Source organism: Anabrus simplex, chromosome 3 (assembly GCF_040414725.1).
Source record: "Anabrus simplex isolate iqAnaSimp1 chromosome 3, ASM4041472v1, whole genome shotgun sequence".
Classification (NCBI taxonomy): domain Eukaryota; kingdom Metazoa; phylum Arthropoda; class Insecta; order Orthoptera; family Tettigoniidae; genus Anabrus; species Anabrus simplex.
In genome coordinates, this window is record NC_090267.1 from 131,965,957 (window position 1) to 131,988,797 (window position 22,841).

A 22,841-nucleotide genomic window follows, 5' to 3' on the forward strand; every position below is an offset into this window, starting at 1 on the left:
AGAGAGAGAGAGAGAGAGAGTGTGTAATGCTTTGGTAATTCTCACATTCTCGGACATCATCCTTTTGCTCGTAAATGGGCACAAGGAAGCTTTGACGGAACTCTTCTGGCTTTGGAAATCCAGTGAGGATTTTGTTGAACAATTTTGTCAACCACTCATTTCCTTCTGCACCTAGGGCTTTCCATAGTTCAGCTGGAATATCAACAGGGCCAACCACTTTGCCATTCTTCATCTTTGACACAACTACTGCAATATTAGAAAGGGTGACTCTTCAGGCACAGGTCCCTCAAATGGACACTGGAAAGCTGCTCTTTCCCTTGGAAACTCCTCAGTTAGTAACCCATCAAAATACTTCTTCCAGCGGTTGTTAATGGCTTTGTCATACAGTAATGTTTCTTGATCGTCATGGATATATTTGGTGGAGAAAATACCCCTGGAGTGTCTTTCATGCTGAGCAGCGGCCTTGTGAATTTGCTGCACATACTCTGGTGTCTCCAAGTTGTCATAGATGCCTTGTTGAGCTTCAAATTTTTGCTATTGCTGTGACTCTCTTGGCCTGCTTTTTGATGGCTTTTTATTTTTCCTTTAGGTCTTGTCCATTCTGGTTGTCTTTCTCTTTCCACCATGCTTTAAACACAGTCTTTTTCCTCTTCAGTGCCTCCTGGACATTATATTTCTACCACCAGGTTTCCTTGTCTACTTTCAGTCTGACATTAGAAACTCCCTGCTGGTACAGTACTTGAATTCTCTTCCACATTTGATCTCGGGTATCGCTGTCATTCTTCTGCATGTCCTGGACAATATAAGCCCCGATATCATTGAGTGGTTGTGCTGTCTCTTTATTTCGCAGCTTAAACCACTTAATCTTCGTAGTTGGTCTGACTCTGTTGTTTAACGGACACCGCAGCAAGTTCTCTCCGATCAAATGCCTATGTTGAGATGTCAGAGGCTCTGGTGGGATGGCCTTGCACTCAACAAACTGTCTCAGCAGATCACAGTTGCAGAGAATGTAGTCAATTTGTGTACATATGGCTCTTCCACTCAATTTGTACCATTGATGAGGTCTTCACCTTGTATGTTATAAGGTGCTCTTCCTTCTTCTGAAAGTATGTGTTGACTATAGCTGGATTGTATGCTGAGGCAAACTGGAGAATCTCTTCACCCTGGTCATTCTTCATTCCGTAACCAAAGCCCCCATGACATTTGGAATAATCGTTGCCAGTCCGTCCAACATGACCATTAAGGTCAACCAACACAATTTTATTCTCTTCATGTGGCATCTGCTGTGAGTAGATGATCGTAGTCCTCCCACAATTTTTGTTTTGTGATTCCATCACAGCCAGCCTGAGGCACGTATGCAGAGATCATATTCAGGCAGACAGTATCATCCATGGCTAGTTTTACTGCCATTAGATGGTCGATGATCTGTATGACTGAAATCAGCCTTCTGATAAGATGATTGGCAAGGATGGTTCCTACACTATTTCTTACATTGGTGTCACCGTTGTAGAAAAGCTTATAGCTATAATGGATTTTAAATGATTGGATGCTTGTCATGAAGTATTTTGCAGCTCTGTCTATGCTTTCACGTGATTTGTGGTCTATTGAGTGGGTTAGACCTTCGTAAAATACATTTCCTTATTCTCGGCTCACTAATTGTGCGCCTCCTAGTGGGGGAAACTATGTACTAGCCTTCCTGGTCGCTTGTGTATGCTGCCACCTGGGTACGTGAAGTCTAACTCGCTCCGCGATCGTCTGCTGTAAGCACACAGTGAGTGAGTGCAGTTGTTCTGATTATTATTTTCAAGAAGGAGCTTGCTAGCTAATGTTCTGGTTGAATATTAAGTGGTACAACTACCCATTCGAGAGTTGTGGAGATGTTACTCGGACTGGATCCAGGGTAGAATAATCGCCACCCGGGCGATTAGGCCTGAAATGTTGGTTTGTTTTTTTAAAATTTGGTATTTTCCGACCCTGTGAGTATGTTTGAATCTTCTTGTCTACGGAACTAACCTGGTCAGTGGATACTACTAATGCATGATATTAAGAAGCAATAGAAACTGTTTTGGCGTCTGAGAAATTATTGATTCAGTTTTCGTGTAATTCAGTATTGGTGGAATAATTGAAAATCAGGTCATAATCATGTCATTGTTATGTTTGGCTTGTAATTGGGGTTTCAATGAAACTGTAAATATTTTGGTGTGACCTTCGTGGTGAGATAATTTAAATGCTTCATGAAGTAAAGTGAAGTGAATCTATGTTGTAGGAGCTCCTAAGAATGATTGGTTATGAATACGTTATTGGTATAATTCTCTATTCGGTGGTTTAAATTGATCTTATTTAACTCATTTGCAATCATGGTTGTTATCTTGTATATTTCCCAACCACCATTTTGGGGATAAAGGTAGTAAGAGGAAAAACCTTTTCTAATTGACTGCTCTGTTTGTTTGGGTCGCCATCTTGTTGGTATGGGTGTCACGTGAGTCGTTGCTATGTAACCGAGTGTAAACAGTTTGGGGGCGTGTACTCTGTTGAGCTTGACATTTGCATCTCGTCTCATTATTATGACATTTGACATTCGCCGATTGGGATGAGAAGTTTCCTTGTGTGGTTGGATTTTCATCCGCTCTAGTGATAATTAAGTCTGATTTACTGTGGCTCTTGTGGTATTGATATTTAATTTATTTGAGCATGTATTATTTCTTTGTGGCCGTTATTTGGATTATATTTGATTTTCTTCTCCTGTTAATTTGGAGCTTGCATGCCGTTTGCGTTTCATTACCGATTTCATATCCTAACTACAAAACCGCGTTAGTCCCTTAGAAATTGTTTTCTGTTTTCACATCCTAATTGAAGTCTTCAAAAACTGTGAGATTGCTATTAATGCATTTTTTCCCTTTACTGATCTCTACTTAATTGTTGTTTTCTGAATTGGTTTAATTTTTGTTAACCATGGTTGAAAGTTTTTCAATCAATTTAATTTAATTAAAGTTTTTTTTTTCCTCTCCACAAAATCAATGAATTTTATTATTTCAGCCAAGGATAAATTAAAATGAAGTTTTAATTGTTCCGCTTGGCCTCGTGTGCCCTTGCTTTCACACTCTGTGATGACCTTTTCCTTGGGATCTCTTTGGTAAGTGTTTCTATTTATTATTGTTGTTGTACTGCTTCTTATGATCCCTGGTCATGCGAAACGCTCTCACTTCGTCTTATTATTTTGTCGCGAGATAGGTATGGCCGATGTTTCTGGCTTTTCCTCCACTCCACTTTGTCTCCTGCATAGCTGCAATGTCCAATCGGCGCCTTTCTAGAATTTCTGCTTGTTTGGAGGTTTTTCCGGTGAGCGTGCCAACATTCCATGTGCGATTCTCAACCTTGGCAACATATTTCTTGCTTTCTGCCTGGAGGCAGATGTTCTAGATTTTACCTCACTTTTGCCGGGAGGCAACCTATGTTTGGCCTCATTTTTATGGGGAGGTAACCTATCGATTATCTTTCTACAAATACATCGTACTCTCATGGTCAGCATGATTTGGCAAGATGTTTTACAGCCGGTTGCCACCTGACGCCAAGACAGATCAGTCTCACTGACTGAGATCTGGATGCTGGCGTTGACTCTACTGTCAATACTGGCAGTCAGCAGAGTCCCATGGACATCTACTTTGATCCTTTTAAATAAACTTCATGAGACATGGTGAGATGGCTTTCAGTGGCATTTCCTCCACTGAGGGGGCCATCACCCCGCCTAAAAGAGCTCATCTTCCCGAAGCCGTTGGCACCCTTAGGAAGTCAGGTACCTACCACCGCCCAACACTCGGCGATGAGTCGCTAACTATTGTCTACTCGATTACCATAGTATAATGTCCCGGCCAGACGGATGTTTACTAGATATGATCTGCACTGGCATTGAACACACTGCCATACTGTACTATTCTCGGATGAATCACATTTTGCGTTATATGATTCAGGTAGTCGCCGGAAAGTCTCGAGAAGACATGGAGAGAAATTTCATCTGACAGCTGTACAATCTTCCATTGCTTACGGAGGTGGATCTACTATGGACAAGTATAAGTCTTGACAAAAAACCGATCTCATTGTGCTCAACAGTAGGCCTGTATTAATTATATCTTAGTACCACATGTGATAGCTGCCTCTGTGGATCAGTGGTAGAGTGTTGGCCTCCGGATCCCAAGATAGTGGGTTCAAACCCGGCAGAGGTAGTCGGATTCTTGAAGGGCGGAAAAAAATCCATTCGACACTCCATGTCGTACGATGTCGGCATGTAAAAGATCTCTGGTGACACATTTGGTATTTACCTGACAAAATTAATTAAATCGCAGCCATAGACGCCCAAGACAGTTTTGGTTTACTCAGTCTGCCATCTAGTGGGCCTAGAGTAAAATGGAACGTCAAAATTGACGAGCAGACAGCCAGATGGCGTCAAATCGAAATGTCTACACAAGGTAGCTGAGGCCATACGATTATTATTATTATTTTTACCACATGTCAACATCGTTCGGAGATCCCTCCAAGTGCACCATGTGCAATAAATGGAGTGGTCATCCAGATGTCCTGACTTGAATCCAAGAGAACATGTCTAGGACCAACTGGAACAATGAATCTCAACGAGAAATTCACCACCCCAAGCACTACTAGCCCTTGAAGATGCCTCTTTGGAAGAATGGGGACGTCAGTGGAGGAAATGTCACTGGAAGCTATTTTACCATGTCTCATGAAGCTTCTTTGAAAGGATCGAAGTAGAGGTCCATGGCACTTTGCTGACTGCCAGTATCAGCAGTAGGTCTGGTGGCGAATGAAATTGCAGCAGAGACTGAAGGTGTTGTGAAGGTATTATTCATGCAAGGGGTGGCAGTACTCCGTAATAAGACACTTAATTACCATATAGCCATTTTGGTGTATGACAGCAGACCACTTTCTTTGTGACAATCTCCACATTCGGGAGATAGTGGGTTCAGTAGCCCAGAAAATGGTTTTCCATGTTTTCTAATTTTCACACCAGGCATATGCTGGGGATGTATCTTTATTAAGGCCATCGTGGCTTGCTTCCCACTCCTAGCCCCTTCCTATACCATTGTTGCCATAACACCTATCATTGTCGATGTGACGTAAAGTAAATTGTAATTTTTTTAAAATGATGTGCATCTAATGCTGTTAACCAGGTGGCAGATTCCTTACAAGTTGTTAACTTAGTTGTTTCTTAAATGATTCCAAAGAAGTTGGAAATTTATCAAACATCTCCCTTCGTAACATATTCCAGTCACTAATTCCTCTTACTGTGAACAAATATTTCCCCCAATTTGTGCTCTTACATTCAAAGTGTGATCACAGAAGATGGAAAGATAAGCAAGGAAATTGGGAAAAGAATACAACAAGCAAACAGCTTCTACCAGAGTGTGAGGGGTATTTTTTGGAACCAAGATGTCCCGATGAAATGTAAGAAAGTATTATATTCAACCAATTATGAACCCATACTAACCTATGCAGCTGGATCATGGACTACAACAAAATGAGAGGAGAGTAGAATACAGGCAGCGGAGATGAAATACCTAAGAGGTATCGAGGGCAAGACCAGAAAGGATAGAATTAGAAATGAAGAGATAAGGAAAAGGACAGCAGAAGCTCAAGACAGGATATAAACAACAAAGCTATAGTGGTATGGACATATGATCAGAATGGGAGAAGAGAGAGTGCCAAAAAAAACTTTTTCAGAGAAGTTAATAGGAAAGGGACCACGAGGAAGACCCCGAAAGAGGTGGACAGATTCAGTTTGAGAGTGCATAGAGAAGAGGGGAGAAAAACCAGAAGATGTACTTAAAAAAGAAGAAGAGTGGTGGAGGGAAAGGCAGCGATGGAGGTCCTTGATTCACAACCCGAACCCAGGAAGCTGGAAACGGGAAGTGAAGATGATGATATTCAAACTTTATCCTCGTAATTGTGATCTTTACTTCTTTTAAAAACTCCATTCAAGTTTATTTATCTGTTAACATCGTTGCATACCCTCTCTCTACTTACAGCTCAGAACATATTGATTAGTCGAGCAGCTGTACTCCATACTCATAAATCTTCCCAAACCTGAATTGTGCAAAAAGAACAAGTTGTGCTGCTTTCTTTTGGATCTTTTCCAGTTCTCAAATCAAGTAATCCTGGTGAGGGTCCCATACACTGGAACAGTACTCTAATTTGGGTCTTACCAGGTGAGTTGGCCATGCGGTTAGGAGCGCGCAGCTGTAAGCTTGCATCCGAGAAATAGTGGGTTCGAATCCCACTGTCACAGCCCTGAAGATGGTTTTCCGTGGTTTCCTATTTTCACACCAGGCAAATGCTGGGGCTGTACCTTAATTAAGGCCACGGCCGCTTCCTTTCCATTCCTAGGCTTTTCCTGTCCCATCGTCGCCATAAGACCTATCTGTGTCGGTGCGACGTTAAGCATATAGCAAAAATTTGGGTCTTACCAGTGACTTATATGCCCTCTCCTTAGCATCCTTACCATAACCCATAAATACCCTCATAACCATTGAAGAGATCTGTAACCTTTATTTACAGTACCATTAAAGTGATTATCCCAATAAAAATCTTCTGTTATATTAACACCCAGGCACATACAGTGATATCCACAGTTACTTCCTTTCCATCAGTACTGTAGTTAAGACTGAGAGGACATTTCCTCTTGGTGAAATTTATACCATGACTTTTCACCTCTTTTGCCAAGATATGATTGTCTGTTGTCCATCTTACAACTTTGTCGAGGTCTTTTACATCAGTTCATATTCCTGTAACTTATTTATTGTTCAATACAGCATAACATAATTTGCAAAAAGCCTTACCTGTGATTCCAATTCTTTACTCATAACATATAAATACAGTGTATGAAAACAAATAGGTCTTGTAATATTGCCTTGCAGAATGTTAATCATTACAGGATTCATCTTCTCGTATTCTCTGAGATCTGTTTTCTAGAAATTTAGCCACCTATTCATCACTCTTTTGTCTAGCCCAATAGTGCTAATTGCCGTCAGTAGTCTCTCATAATCTACCCTATCAAAAGCTTTGGATAAGTCAATAGCGATACAGTCCATTTGCCCTCCTGAATCTAAAATACCTGCTATATCTTGCTGGAAGTTGAGCTTTACTGGAATAACCTTTCTTAAACCCAAACTGCCTTTTATCAAACGTATCTAATATAATCAGAAAGAATGCTTTCTCAGAGCTTATATGAAACACGTATCAAGCTGATTGGCCTGTAATTATCCTCTTTATGATTATCACCTCTCCTTTGTATTCAGGGTGTCAACTCTCCATTCATTTGGTATAGCTTCTTCAATGCTAATAATAGTCAAATAAGTACTTCAGATATTGTACTGTATACCAACTCTGTAGTATATTCCCAGAAATCTTATCAATTCCAGCTGCTTTTCTGGTTTTCAACTTTTGTATTGTTTTGTATTGTACCCTTATCTGGTCTTCTTCTTCTTCTCCTCCTCCTCCTCCTCCTCCTCCTCCTCCTCCTCCTCCTCCTCCTCCTCCTCCTCCTCCTCCTCCTCCTCCTCCTCCTCCTCTTCTTTTGCTCTGCTCGGGGGAGAAAGCATGATGCTCACCCTGAAGGGATGAAAGTGATCTGGATACATCTTCTCTCTTGACAAGACAAGGGGTTGGAGGATGGGTAGACAGAAAATACCAACTGTACTAAAATAACAAAGACTCCGTCGACTTGGAAGGATTTGCTTATTTACTTTATAAGTGGAAAATTAAGCATTTAATATTACAATGTTGGTGGATTTTGTCATTACAATACAGTAATAGAGGGATTCCTCCTGAACAGTGCACAAGATGGAGTGTGGTATTGTCTCATCAGCAGTGGTCTATTACAAACATCAATGCTAAATCAACAATCATGTTTGATTGAAATAAAGCTGGCTCCCAAATATCGCAGTCTGCTAGGTTCGTTTACGCAAAGTGAGCTCTCAGAATCTTCATATAACTGCTCGCATATTAAATGTTAGATTTTATGACAACAGAATAAAATTAACATTACATTAAAATTACAAAATAACACCATTGTGGGATTCAGTCTTGTTGTTGCTTTGCAGTTAATGCATTTAGTGAAAGGTTTTACTTTTCCTTCATGTTATTCTTCCTTATAAGAGTTAAATAATGCCATCAAATAAGGCTGTAATTATACACAAATATCTATTCTCAGCTTGAAATAAATACTACCAAGACAAATATGAAACAGTGTTGTAGCTCCTGTAAATGAAAAGAAGAAAACATTCAAACACAACCAAAATGTTCTGTACATATGAATATTTCTCCAGTCTGTTGCAATCAGGGCTGAAATTCTACAGGTCTATACAACAAGATGACGTCACATGTAATGGCTATCTACCTGAAATAGGAATGCAATAGGGTTTATAATTAAATCATTCAGTTGAGTTTCTCATTTAGATGATTTTCACTTATGCTCATAAGTTCCTTCATGAAGGTACAGTTGCTATCATAGATACATATTCATGGTACAATTAGGTAAATTATCAGCATTGAATAGCAAAAACCTTTTCTCTTACTTATTATTTAAAACTGGAAGACTCTATCTCATTCTGCATACTGTAACATGATATTTGAGGGCACATGTTAATTATAAACCACTTTAAACTTCATAATTAACTCTCGAAGACACTTACTTTAGTACTTAGTATATTCCCACATCATCTCGCAGTAACAAGATTCTTTGTAGTAGTATTATCGCACTTGAATTCTATTCCAAAAATTTGCGTCCTGCATTAACCTTATAATTCATCTCATTTCTTCCTCAATTATCTACCAGTACCTCACCTTAGGTCATGGTATGGTGAAGAATCGTAAACTTTGTAATATCTCTCTCTTAGTCTAATCTGAAGATTCCACATTATTGCTATCCAAATTACTCAAATTATGATAATACATTTAATATACTAGGATTTTATTTTTACAAGTGAAATTCCATATAAGCCTTTTCCAATAAGAGGTTTATAGTATACCTGCCTAGTTTCACTGCAGATCACTTCATTAACATTGATTCCGAAGATTTACATTTTTGGAGCTATTTTGAATGACCCATGTATCCAAAGGAGTTTGCAATATTAAGAGTGCATTAAACCACAAAATATTATTTTAGTTGGAAGACCCTTTGTTTTGTTTAAGTTACCTTTGTTTTCTCAAATAAATTCCTATCCTCATTTTACTACAAGTACTGCATGAACATTAAACAGAAAGAAAGAAAAGTAGGAATAAGATTAGACCAAAATATCTGCAAGTTGAATATAAGTAAAACTGTCCACTTAGCTGGTGTTGATTTCACCTTGCCCGCATGCTGGCTGGTTTCACCTGTCAATCATTTTCCTGACACCGTTAGGTAAACTTGCATTCATCTCGGCCCCATCCAGGCTTTAGTGCTTAATTTTATATATTTCCATTCTTCTTCTTTTATGACCACATAGGATCACTTTAGTCAGTCCGTCGTTCAGGTCTCTTTGAAGGGATTGTTCGGGCTTTGCGGTCCTCCCAGTACTTCTTCAGACGCTCCGAATATATTTCCATTATAATACAGATTTCCATTATTTTGCTGGTGACTTGAAACTTAGAAACTGGAGTTAAAATCTCACCACGTGCTTCTTTCTTCATCATTTTACCAACATGATGAAGTACATGCACACACACACTAATTTATCAAAGATGCATTTCTCATTAAATGACACTAATTCACTATTCTCCCCTCTTATTGAGAGAAATGTTTCTCATATATAAAAATTTCCCAACCCTGTTCCACATAACTTCACAACTGATGTACCTCTCGTGCACTTGGTAGATTATACTTGTTGTCCAGGTCCAAACACAATGGCCGCCGTAAAAATGGCTTTATTTGTGACGGTTATCATTGAAGATTGAATGAATGATTCTTTATTGAGGTCTTGAGATAATCTAGTCCAAGCCCTTATATATGCTGCCGTAGCACTTCCGTGATGATATTATAAATACAACACTTGATATTTAAGGGATCAAATTCAACTGGTGAGTGCCAAAAATAATTTCAACTTGATCTTTCACCATGTTCTTCTTTTAAAGAATCTTTCAAAACTTAAAAAATCTTTCAAAACATATCCTTTAAATAATTTCAACCCTTGTGAATTCCACTAGAACATGTCATCTTGTTTTCAAACCGGAGGATACTGCAGGGATCACTTGACTGCCTCGGAATACAGCATCTATTAACTTAAAGTAGCGGGAACAAGTTTACAGTATCCCTAAAAGGAATCATGTTTTCTTAATGTGTCAATTTCTCCTTCAAATACTGTATATGTTGAAAATTGGCCTAAATCAGACTTTCACTTTAATATGGGACATCAGCTGAGATTTCAGTATGTTTCTTTCTTTTATAATTTAATTTTACTCCTCTCTTCTTCAAAGAATAATGTATCTTGTAGTTCAACATTTTCTGTTCTGTCAGAACAAACTTTCACTATTATACATCCAGTAAGACCTCATCTCTCTACATCCAGTACAGGAAGGTTACACTATCTTTTGTAAATATCTGTATTATCATAGATAAATTTTGGTACTTCGTTAGTATTAGTTGCTTCCTCTACCTGGATATTACCCTTATATCCAACTTTATTTATGCACTGCTGACTAAATACTTCTGTCTTCTCTAAATCCTCATATACACACTTCCCTTGTTCATTAATGGTTCTGGAAAGTCCTTCCTGGTACTAGTTTCTGCCTTAAATTACTTATACATACCCTTTCATTTTTCACTAAAAGTGATATGACTTTGAATTATGCTTGTCATCATATTATCTTTAGCTGACTTCTTCACCAAATTCAATTTTCTGGTAAGTTCCTTCAATCTCTCCTTAATTCAACCATTCCTAACTCTGTTTCTTTCCAACCTGCACCTATGTCTTAATCTCTCTATTTCTCTATTATAATATAAGTGGGTCTCTACCATTCCTTACCACCTTTAAGTGTGCATTGATGTTGTGTATTGAGTGTCCAAGGAACACTTTTAATTTCATATCTTGTGTCAAAGAAGGAGGTTTGTTTTCATTGCTTATCTGTTTCTGTTTCAGTGTGTATGCATATCATGGAGGTATGAATATATAAAAAAGTGACCCAATTTTTTTTTAAAGCATTGTATGTATTATAGAAATTCATTTAATAACTCTCAAATACTTTGTGTCTGCTGCAAGATAGGCATCTGCATTCTGCCTTAAAAATGCAACTTCGTCGCCATAAGACCTATCTGTGTCGGTGCGACGTAAAGCCCCTAGCAAAAAAAAAAAAAATTAAAAAAAATATGCCACTACATTTGTAATATTAAATTGGTTTAAAAGTAAAGCCTTGACTAGTGTGAATCATGTTTCCGTTAGAATTTGTGTTATGATGTATTTGAGAGACTGTGCTCGTAAGTAATTGTTATTGATCTTCTAATATTATGAAGAAGAAAATGATTTATGTACTTACAGGCAATACTTTGGCAAGATATGTTCAAAATAAATTGAAATCTCTTAAACTCTGGGAAGAACCTTACAACCAAATTGAAGAGTCCTTGAATCAGGTGAGGTACCTTCAGTAGTCAGCACCCACTGCACAGTAGTGACACTCAGATTATTGTCTGGCTAACTTTTTTTTTTTTCCTTCATTTTTTTGGTGCACCAGCCTCAATGCACTTTCATTTTGAAGCTTAAACTTCATATCAATGATCAGAATAATACAGTGAACTATTCTATTAAAATGTGTACAGCCTGCTTACAAGATGTTTGAATTCTCAAATTTTGGGAAGAAATAGAGGAATATTGAAATACATAAAAATAGATTATAGTTATTATTATGCATAACAAAGCAAACTTATTAATACTGAGCTGTGAATAAATTTGACTGGTTATGTAACTCTACACATACAGCATTTATTTTTTAGCAAAATGATAGGTTATTGTTATGTAGTATTCTGAAAGCTAAAAATATGTTTATACTAACATCAAAATGAAGTTCATTTACTTTAGCATTTTAAAGTCTAACATTATGACATTCAAAAGAGTGTTATAATAGTTTGCTTTAATGCATTGTCACTTTACATAAGCAAGATATCGTAAATACGAAAATAAAAGTCGGAAAGGAAACGTGGCCATGAATGAAAACAAAGCAGCCATATTGGTGGACATGTAGCACAGCTGACACTCATATCTAATAAAACTTCCAGTTTAAATCTATTTCCCTTCAAAGTAGATAAAATGTTGTACGATATTCATATCATAATATCATATTATAATAATTGGTATATCAAGCATCAAAAAATGCATTGGAAGTGGCCAAGTTTTGGGCAAATGTAATATAGTAATTATAACTGTGTACAACATGTATGTTTCTGATACGAGAATAATAATAATAATAATAATAATAATAATAATAATAATAATAATAATAATAATAATAATAATAATAATAATAATTGGTGGGATATGAAGGCCCACCCCGTGGTGTAGGGGTAGCATGTCTGTTTCTTATCTGGATGCTCAGAGTTCAATTCCTGTCCAGATCAGGGGTTTTTACCTGGATCTGAGGGCTGGTTCAAGGTCCACTCTGCCTATGTGATTATAATTGAGGAGTTATCTGCCGATGAGATAGTGGCCCCAATCTAGAAGGCCAAGAATAACGGCTGAGAGGATTCATCATGCTAACCACACGACACCTCATCATCTGCGGACTGAGCAGTGGTCCATTCGGGGCTATTGCACCATGGGGTTTGGTTTGGTTTTTTGGTGTGGTATGAAACTCTGCTTCACCTCGTTCACAATTTCCATCTCGTATTGTAACAGGATACGTTTCAATATTTATGTCGTAAGATGATTATGGTTCATAAATACTGTGAATGCAGAATTTTATTCCCTATACAACTCATGCCAAAGGAAACACCTCGAAGGAGGCCAAATTTCATTTAAAAGATTTTGAAGGAGATGTGAGTTTCTCTTTGTCTTTCTTTGCACTCAACACAGTTTCTTGTAATCTTCTGAGTGTGCAGCTCGATGAAGTCCAACTTTGTGTTCAACAGTTCATGTTATCAGGAAGAACCTATTCCAAAGGCATGAACTGCTTCTTTATAGAAGTGATATTCCCCAAGAGAAGCTAAAAGTTAAAATGCTACCATTAGCACACTCTAGATCAGCTCCTTGGCTGAATGGTCAGCGTAGTCACCTTCGGTTCAGAGGGTCCCAGGTTTCATTCCCGGCCAGGGCAGAGATTTTAACCTCAAGTGGTTAATTCCTCTGGCTTGGGGACTAAGTGTTAGTAATGTTCCCAACATTCTTGTAATTTATATACCACACACAACACTGTCCTCCCCTACAACAACATGCAATTTCCCATACACAGCAGATGTGTCCACCCCCATCGGAGGGTTTGCTTTACAGGGGCTGCACCAGGCTGGCAATAGCCACATGGTATTATTAAAGCGCACTCTATTCACAGAATAAAGATATGATGAAAGATTTCTCCTGAAAAATGTAGTAAAATGGAGTTTTCCCTGATCTTACACTGCACCCTTCAGTTTCCCTTTAGACCCCTCATATTCACTCAATCAATAACCCACTCACACACCAATGATATGCATTTAGTTATTGCCTATGTGGCAGATACCCTAACAATTATTTTTCTAGTATTTTCTTAAATTAATTGAAAGACTTGGAAATTTATCAAACATCTCACTTGGTGAAGTAATCTAATCCCTAATTATTCTTCCTAAACGAATATTTGCTTCTATTTATCCTCCTGAATTTCAGCTTTATCTTAATATTATTATCTTTACTACTTTTATAAACTCCATTCAAGCTTATTCATCTATTATTGTCATTCCATACCAACTCTCCATTGACAACTGTATCAGTACAGATCTATACGATGAAGTTTGTAAATTGTACTAATGAAGTCAGCCAGGCCAAGAAAGTTTTAAATAAGTTCATGAATCTCAAAATTAGAATAGCGAAAATTTCAAAAGACAGCATTTTTAAAAGAATGTCTAGTAAGCAAAGTAAATCCCAAATTCTTAAAAAATTCCCAAAGAAAAAATATATCAACTCAGTTTCACCTTTCGATTCAAAACAAGGTCAACCACTTGTGGTTAAGGAAAGAGAGAAAATTTCTTTACAGGAAGAAATCCTTATTAAATGAAAAGTTGTATTTAGCTCATCTTGAGGGCCCCCTGTGGCTGGTCCCTCTAGGATGAAATTCTTTCCAATGTCATGTCGCATATTAAATGGAATGCATCTTAAGTAAGAAAGAGGCCACATTGGATAAGAAATTAGATCATTTAAGGAGGACGAATTATGATACGGAGGTTCCTAACAATAACATTAATAATAGAAAATCCAGAGTAAATCATATAACAGTTCGAGGCAAGTTAAGTTCAGTCAATTCGGTGAAAACCTTTCTAGAATCCTTTCCACAGACAAACAATTAGACACTCGCCAAGTTTTAATAGAGATGATGATATCATTACAACTATCGCCGAAGCAGAATCTAATATCCAAAAACTCCCTGTAGATTCTCAAGACGATCTTAGGTACAAAGTAAAGAAAAGACTCCCTCAGTTAGTTAGTCAGCTTAAAACCAATATTCCATTTGACGAGGTTAAATGTATAATATCAATATAATGGTCCATTATTGGACATTATAAATTTTCCAGCTAACTCATTCTTGGTTGCCTGCGTTTCGCCTTTGTGTGCTAAGTTGGGCTCATCAGTTGGTACTTAGTACACCTACTAAATGTAACAAGGATCTTAGGAGTAAAATAAAAGACAATAACGCTATCGTGACTAAGGCGGGTAAAGGTAATTATACGGTCATATTGGATAGAAAAGATTACATTGAAAAAACAGAAAAGTTTTTCTCTGATGAGTCATTTTCCAGAGTCAGTAAAGACTCCACAACTAGGATACGAAATGGTATAAAATCTTTATTGAAAAATTCTACGTTCATCCTCAATGAAGACAAAATTCAGAAGATGATAAATATGAACCCCAGGTTACTTACGGCTAGAGCGTTGCCTAAAATCCATAAAGTGGGATTACCTTTTAGACCTATCATTAACTGCAAGAACAGTCCAACATATAAAATCTCAAAATTTATACACAGATTTCTAACAAATATAAGTTTCACAATAAGTCAATAATAAGAAATTCGGTAGGTTTTTGTTTAGAAGGTTTCAAGCTTCTGCCCCATCATTACTTATGTTTATTTGACATAAATAATATGTATGCAAATATCCTGATCAATAAAACAATAGATATTATTAGAATATCCAGTCAAGGTCATCTAGGGAAGTTAGAGATTAAACAATTCATGAAAATTCTAGAGTTCGTCACAAAAAACAACTATTTTACGTTCAACAACACCATTTATAGTCAAGAGGGATTACCAATGGGAGCTCCTGCCTCAGGTATATTAGCCAATATTTATTTAGACCATGTAGAACACCGTAAAATAATAGGACATATTCCAGGTTTGGATTTTTGGACATGATTTGTGGATGATACTTTTGTAATAATAGATGAGCGTTATAACAATAGTAACAAAATCTTACAGTTTTTATATTCATTAGTTGAAAGAATAAAATTCACACTTGAAAACGAGAAGGACAATACTTTGAATTTCTTGGATGTAACCGTTAAGAGGGAACCTGGCAAGTTCTCTTATAAAGTATATGGAAATGATACGTTTACTCCAGTGACCATTAAAAATGATTCTTTACATCCTGGGAGTCATAAGAAGGCTGCCTATTTCAGTATGGTTTATGGAGCCTTCAATTTTACCTTTATCTTGTACAGAAAGAGGAAAATAATTACGATACATACAGAAGATATCCATTATGAATGGGTTCAGTGTTAATACCATCAATAAAATTATTAGTAAAGAATAACATAAGATTAACACCAGAGACCCAAGAGTTCAAAATACATGTATCTTACTTTTACAAACCCAGGGATTTTTCAAATCACAAAATTATTTAAGAAACACGACTGTCAAGTCTCATTTTCGACTAAGAACAATAATGGTCATATATTTTATAACCGAACCTGATATTTTATTCACTGAAATTGTGAATGCTGTCAATCATTTGAAGAACAACAAAGCCCCATGTATGGGTGGTATTTCTGGAGAAATGCTGAAATTGATGGGGGAGGATGGCATGCGTGTTTTACATTCGATATGTAATATGGTGTGGAAAATTTGTGAATGGCCCAAGGACTGGACAACATCAGTACTAATCCCTCTTCACAAAAAAGGGTCTATAAGGGATTGTTCCAATTATCGTACTCCTCCTCCTTCTTCATCCATTCCCTTTTCCAGATTCTCTCTGGGTAGGGTAGTGTACTAAAGCCCTCCACCTTACTCGATTTTTCCACCATTCCTCTTCTAGTGCTTTATTGCTATTGACTCCTCTATTTGCAGTACAGTCCATAACAGAACTCTTCCATCTCATTCTAGGACATCCTCTAGGCCTCTTTCCAGTCTCTGTATCCATGAATGTTCTCTTTGGTATTCTCTCTCCTGGCATTCTCATCATGCGTCCAAACCATTTTAGCTTTGCTATATCAGTCTCTTCTTGAACTTTACACACTCCCATGCTTCTCCTTATTTCCTCATTTCACATTCTATCTTGTCTTTCCCTGTATGCTCCTCAAGAACCTCATTTCAGCTGCCCGTATCTTACTTTGGTTTCGCTTAGTCAACGTCCAGGCTGCTGAAGTATATGTTTATGTTTATATGTTTATATGTTTATATGTGTATATGTTTATAATAGGATGAGTATAAAATCTTCTTTCACTTACTGTAAAAAGACTGCAAACGCTTTGTTGAATTCTAGTTTACACATGACACTCTAAGAACATGAGACTGTAGACTGACTGCTGCCAAGTGCTTACGGTAAAAGAAAAGTGAAAGTGTGTTTGGGGTTGGGGGAGCGCGCTGAGAAGCTCGTTTGCCAAGTCACGGTGACTATAAGTGTGCCGATGTTTGAATTCAGGGTTGTTCCATACTTAGAAATAATTTTACTGAGCTTATAAACTACAGCCGGCTTTTAAGAAAGTTTTACACACATTTAGGCTATATTATAGAACAAATCTCCATTATCACATGAAATACATAAGAGGGAACAATACGGTACACACATGTCCACTTGTTATTTTCAAACAAACGCTGTTTGAAGACCTGTTGAATCCAGTACCAACCCTTAAAACTAAAATACACTAAAAAATATAACATTTTCTAAGACGGCATGAAGTATCGCGCCACAAAATGAAAGGCTTGAATAAGACGTGCACCCAATTTTTACGAGCAATATTTAAAAAAAAAAAAAAAGAAAAAAAAAGTGTGAATGTTATTCGGGATTATACAGTATTCTTTATTTATCTACCAAATTAATTATAGCTTATGATTTTTCTCTTTTCATTACTACTCATTTGTATCAGTCATTTTGCTTGTCATCTGAAATAAATTAAAAATAATTAAAAATTATTTCCACATTGCTGGAAACTGACGGTGATATGCAGGTTTAGGGATGCCCAATTTCATGCGGTCTCAGAATGGCTGTTTAGAAAAGAAAGCAGTGTATTGCAGAAAATACTTCTTGATATTGGTTGCTTCAGAGAATGAACTGCAAGAGCTACGCCGAGTTGAAAAGACTGGCTCAAAATAGACATCTATGGCTGTGGCGACACAACTTAGCCTTTAGAACATGATGATGATTGGTTTATTCTGCTGATGAAATTCTGCCATAAAGAGTGTGTAGATTTTCTCTGAAAATCCTTCCTATTGTATATAACTTTTGGTGATTGTTACAGGGAATAGCAGCTTGTGAGAAATGGGCTGTAATTTGTGAACGGCTAACCTCTCTCTTCTGGCCCAACTATAGTCCTCACCCATGGGATGGTGAGCCATTCTCACCAAAGTATGTGAAGGATTTCATAAGCAGACTTCGTGAGGTTAGTACTGCTTATGTTTTATATTGTTTATGGCTTCATACAGAGAAAAAGCTGAGTTTCAGTGGTCATCCCATTAATGTTTCAATTTCTTGAGTATATGTCCTGTAGCAGACAAAGTATGTGAATAACAATGAGAGTAAAAAATTCTTAGTATACTGATCATCCTCACTGCGTTTAGACTATACACTTTTCAGATGCAAATATTTTTGATAAATGGGCAACATTGTAAGTGATAGAAGATTCATCTGTATATTTGCCTTATCTGCCTACACTGATATGCCATTGTAAGTATTGGAAAGGACCAGGCTGAATAGCTCAAATGTCAGAGCGCTCGCCTTCTGATCCCAGCTTGGCAGGTTCGATCCTGGCTCAGTCCGGTGGTATTTGAAGATGCTCAAATTCATCAGCCTTGCTTCGGTAGATTTACTGTCACGTAAAAGAACTCCACTGAGATAAAATTCTGGCACCTCTGTGCCTCTGAAAGCCATAAAAGTAATTAATGGGGCTTAAATAATAATAATAATAATAATAATAATAATAATAATAATACAGTAGAATCTCGTTAATCCAAACTAATTGGAACCGGAGTCTGTTCGGATGACGAAATTTTCGGATTAGCCGGAAAATATTTTCTAATAATAATGTTATTGTTTTTACATCCCGCTAACTACTTTTACAGTTTCCAGTGCTGGGATTTTCTCCCGCAGGAGTTCTTTTACGTGCCAGTAAATCTACTTACACGAGGCACCTTCAAATACCGCCAGACTGAGCCAGGATCGAACCTGCCAGTTGGGGTCTAAGTCCAGCGCCTCAACCGTCTCAGGAAAATAGTTTCTACAATACAATACAGTACATACTGTAATTTGAAATGTCCATAGAAATTGCCATACGCTACGTCGAGCAACACTCCGCTGCTAACGCCCACTGATGTAATTTTTATGAGACACTGGTTTAACACTGCACCTTCAACTAGGTTCCAATCACTACAGTAAAACAAACTAACAGACTTTGTAAAGACATGATGTATGATGTGGTGACTAATAAAATGCAAGTAAATCTTAATTCTGTAATATGTTCTTTCATTTCAATACGGAGAATTTTAAAAAATTCAACATTTCAGTTCGGATTAACCAGACTTTCGGATTAACAGGGTTCAGATTAACCGGACTTTCGGATTAACAGGGTTCGGATTAATGGGACTCTAGTGTAATAACAACAACAATAATAATAACAACAACAACAATAATAACAGAAAGGAATACAAATAACAATAGATTATCTCAAAAACAAAACAGAAACAATTAAGATACTTCAAGACACACACATCAGGCTGCAGAGCATAGGTCTAATGGGAGGGTATTTTCAACAGAACAAAGGAAGGCAGCATCTCTCAGATTGAAAAAATATTGGGCTAATGGGAAATCAAGAAATCCTTTGTATAATTGACTAGAGTGGTCCAATGTAGGCCATAAAATGCAGAATAAAATAAATAAATAAATAAATAAATAAATAAATAAATAAATAAATAAATAAATAAGTCGGTCGGTCGGTTGGTCCGTCCGTCCGTCCACTGCTGCACTGCTGGAAAAAAAACATGCATCATTCTCAAGAACTGTGTTCGGTGGCACCAGGTTATAATATGTGCATACTGAGCGGCAGTTGTGTTAATGATTCATTTGTCACGGACATCGGTGATCAGATAACACTCATGATGCCTGTCCATGCGCACTGTGTTTTGATTATGCAGGCAGTACTGTAACTGTGCTGAGGTTAGAGGTGAACAGTGTTCTCAACATTCATTCTAGGGTACAACCATACCCCACTGGTGAGCATGTGCTCCTGGTGAACAGCAGCATCCATTTGAACGGGGTCGCATTGTGGGCCTGCAGGAAGCTGGATGGATGTATCGACTGCTTGCCGCACATTTTGGGCACAATGTATCGGTGGTGTGTCACTGCTTTCAGCAGTGGTCTATGGAACATTTCCACACCCATAGACCAGGCTCTGGATGTCCGCGTAATACAAACACATGTCAGGATCGAAGCATTGTGCGAGCAGCAGTGGCCGACCGAACATTGTCCAGGACAAAATCCGGTCACATGTTGCACCTGCTGTGTCACCAAAGACCATTGTGAAACGTCTGCTCTCAGCAGGATTATGATCACATGTGCTTCTGGCCAGGCTACCACAGACACTACCAAGCAAGGCTACTCTGGTGTCGTGAAACAGTCGACTGGAGAGTGGAATGGTGCTCTGTTGTCTTCAGTGATGAGAGTAGGTTCTCTCTGTATATAAATGATGGACGTACACGTGTATGATGTAGACCTGGTGAGCGGCCTATTGCAGACTGCATTTGCCCACAACACCCAGGTTCCACTCCAGTCTTCATGGTTTGGGGGGCCATCAGTTACAACTCACGGTCACAGTTGGTGTTTCTGCAGGGTAACGTAATCAGTGCCCGCTACATTGCACAGGTTGTTGTCCCTGTGCTACCGTCATTTTTTCGACAGGAATGTGATTTGCTTTTTCATCAGGACAATGCACGTCCACATACAGCTGCAACGTGCTCTGCATGGTGTAGAACAACTGCCCTGGCCAGCAAGATCACTAGATCTCTTGCCAATTGAACATGGGGCATGATGAAGTGGGAACTTAGGTGTTCTCCAGAGCCTGCAAGAACCATTGCTGAATTGTACCAAAAGATGCGAGATGGCCAGGCAGGTATCAATTTTTGAAAATGAGACAAAGTGTCTCGTAGTGCATTGGCACTGCCGGTGGCTCCAAGTAGCCAATGCAGTGGCCTCCACGGTATGCACTAGCCATGCGTCTTGGTAGGTGTGCTATTTACCAACTGATGAGCCCAACTTAGCACACTGGGGCGAAATGCTGGCAACCAGGAATGAGTTAGCTGGAAAATTTATAATATCCAATATCGGACCAACTATATTGGTATTATAAATTTACTCATTCGGAACAAATATTCCAGGTTCCCTATGGGAATCAACATCTTTATCAGAAATGTCTTAACAAGGTTTTACTGTATCCAGTATCCTTCAGAAACCAAACGATACTCATCCTTTTATCGTGATTCTTGAAATGTGACTATTTTAATTTTGCAATTTCTGGATTTGTGTAGTATTTTTTTAAGTTTTCCCATTTTCAAGAGAGAATTTATACTAAATGTCGTTTACCAAATTCTTGATTTAAGTTTAATTATGTTCCTACAGGGTTTCGAGCCACTCTGATTTACCTCCTTGCACACTCCTGTGTTTTTTTTAGAATCCAAATAGACCACTTGAGTTTTATAAACTTCGGGATTTGACTGAGTGTGGTAATCAGGTTTCATGATAAAGGTGCTGACATTTTTACAATAAGTTGCTTCCTTGCTTATGATTTGATAGTTTCACAAGACTTGTGTACTGAAAGCCTCTGTATTTGGTTACACTCAGAATTAGGTTATTGTAATGTAACAGGAGTGATAAATAAATATACAACTGGTAGAGTTTGACCCTAAGACTTATGTACCAACACAGTCGCATTATAGATGGACTGGCGTAAGGTTATACATGACAGCTGCCCAAAATGTTGGTCACACTGCAATAGTGCACAAAGCGATGTTGCTGCCACAACAACAGCTGATTGCATGACACGTGAGGTTTTAGAAACATGGGAGAAATTCTTTTGATGTTATCATGATGATACACAATACAAATGAAATCATCCGCCAACAATTGCACTTTCAATACACAGATTAAGTTTACAATAAAATATATCATCATGCAAAATGATACTAGATGAATGTACTACAAAGTTCTTATTATTGCAATGTTAGAAAATACAGAAGAATATCACTTTAAATACACCAATAAATATTACAACAATATACACCTATACCGATGCTAACACAAAAGGTTTCAAGTAAAATCTATTAAATTTACAAAAAGTCAGAAACCTTATTCTTATTACCTGATTCACATTGATAGATGCTCGATACCCTCCAGGCTGTAAGCTTGTATTTGGGAGATAGTGGGTTCGAATCCCACTGTCGGCAGCCCTGAAGATGGTTTTCCGTGGTTTCTCGTTTTCACACCAGGCAAATGCTGCGGCTGTACCTTAATTAAGGCCACGGCTGCTTCCTTCCCACTCCTAGCCCTTTCCTATCCCGTCGTTGCCATAAGACCTATCTGTGTCCGTGTGGTGTAAATAATAACTTTATTGCAGCCAATGGCCATGATAATAATTACACAGAGAATTATTATTCTTCACTGGTGCAAAACTTCAACAGTGACATCGAGCATTTCTTATATTCTAACACATGATATCTCCCACATAGTCTTCCACACAGTAAACACTTATATTCTTCATTTGGATCATAAAAACGGGAATTGACATATATCTTGAAGTGGAAGCCGTGAACTGCGAATCTGGTCACTAGATGTCTCAAAGTGTAGTTGGTTCCTCTCCAGTCCTTGCTTGTCATAGTGTCCATGATGTAAAAATCTTCCCATATTTTGGCTTTTTTCTTTTTATGTTCAACAGTGATGCTTTCGTACGCTGGCATGGATGGTAATGGTAGCTGTAAGCGTAGGTCTTCCAGCAGCATGGGTTCTCTGCTCAACTCATAGGCGATCCTTGAAGGCAAAAACCTCGACAGACATAGTGAACGCTTTAGGAACATCGATTTAACTTTTTCCAAGTCCTTAATATTGCTCTTCATCAGGTATTCCCAGACATTACAGGTTCCATATATGAGGATGGGAATTATTTTAGCTTTGAAAGGTTTCATTGCCGTTGCCAAAGAAAGTTTTGTCA

The 22,841-nt window shown here is 37.9% G+C and overlaps 1 protein-coding gene across 1 annotated transcript in view; it reads left to right on the forward strand.

The window, feature by feature from the left end:
* Nucleotides 1–22,841, forward strand: part of btv (beethoven) — a 594,436-nt gene that overhangs the window by 89,245 nt on the left and 482,350 nt on the right. The window contains exons 8-9 of the mRNA XM_068226811.1: nucleotides 11,520–11,611; nucleotides 17,889–18,029. Of these exons, the coding sequence (XP_068082912.1) occupies nucleotides 11,520–11,611; nucleotides 17,889–18,029 (233 nt within the window). The remainder of the gene's footprint in view (nucleotides 1–11,519; nucleotides 11,612–17,888; nucleotides 18,030–22,841) is intronic.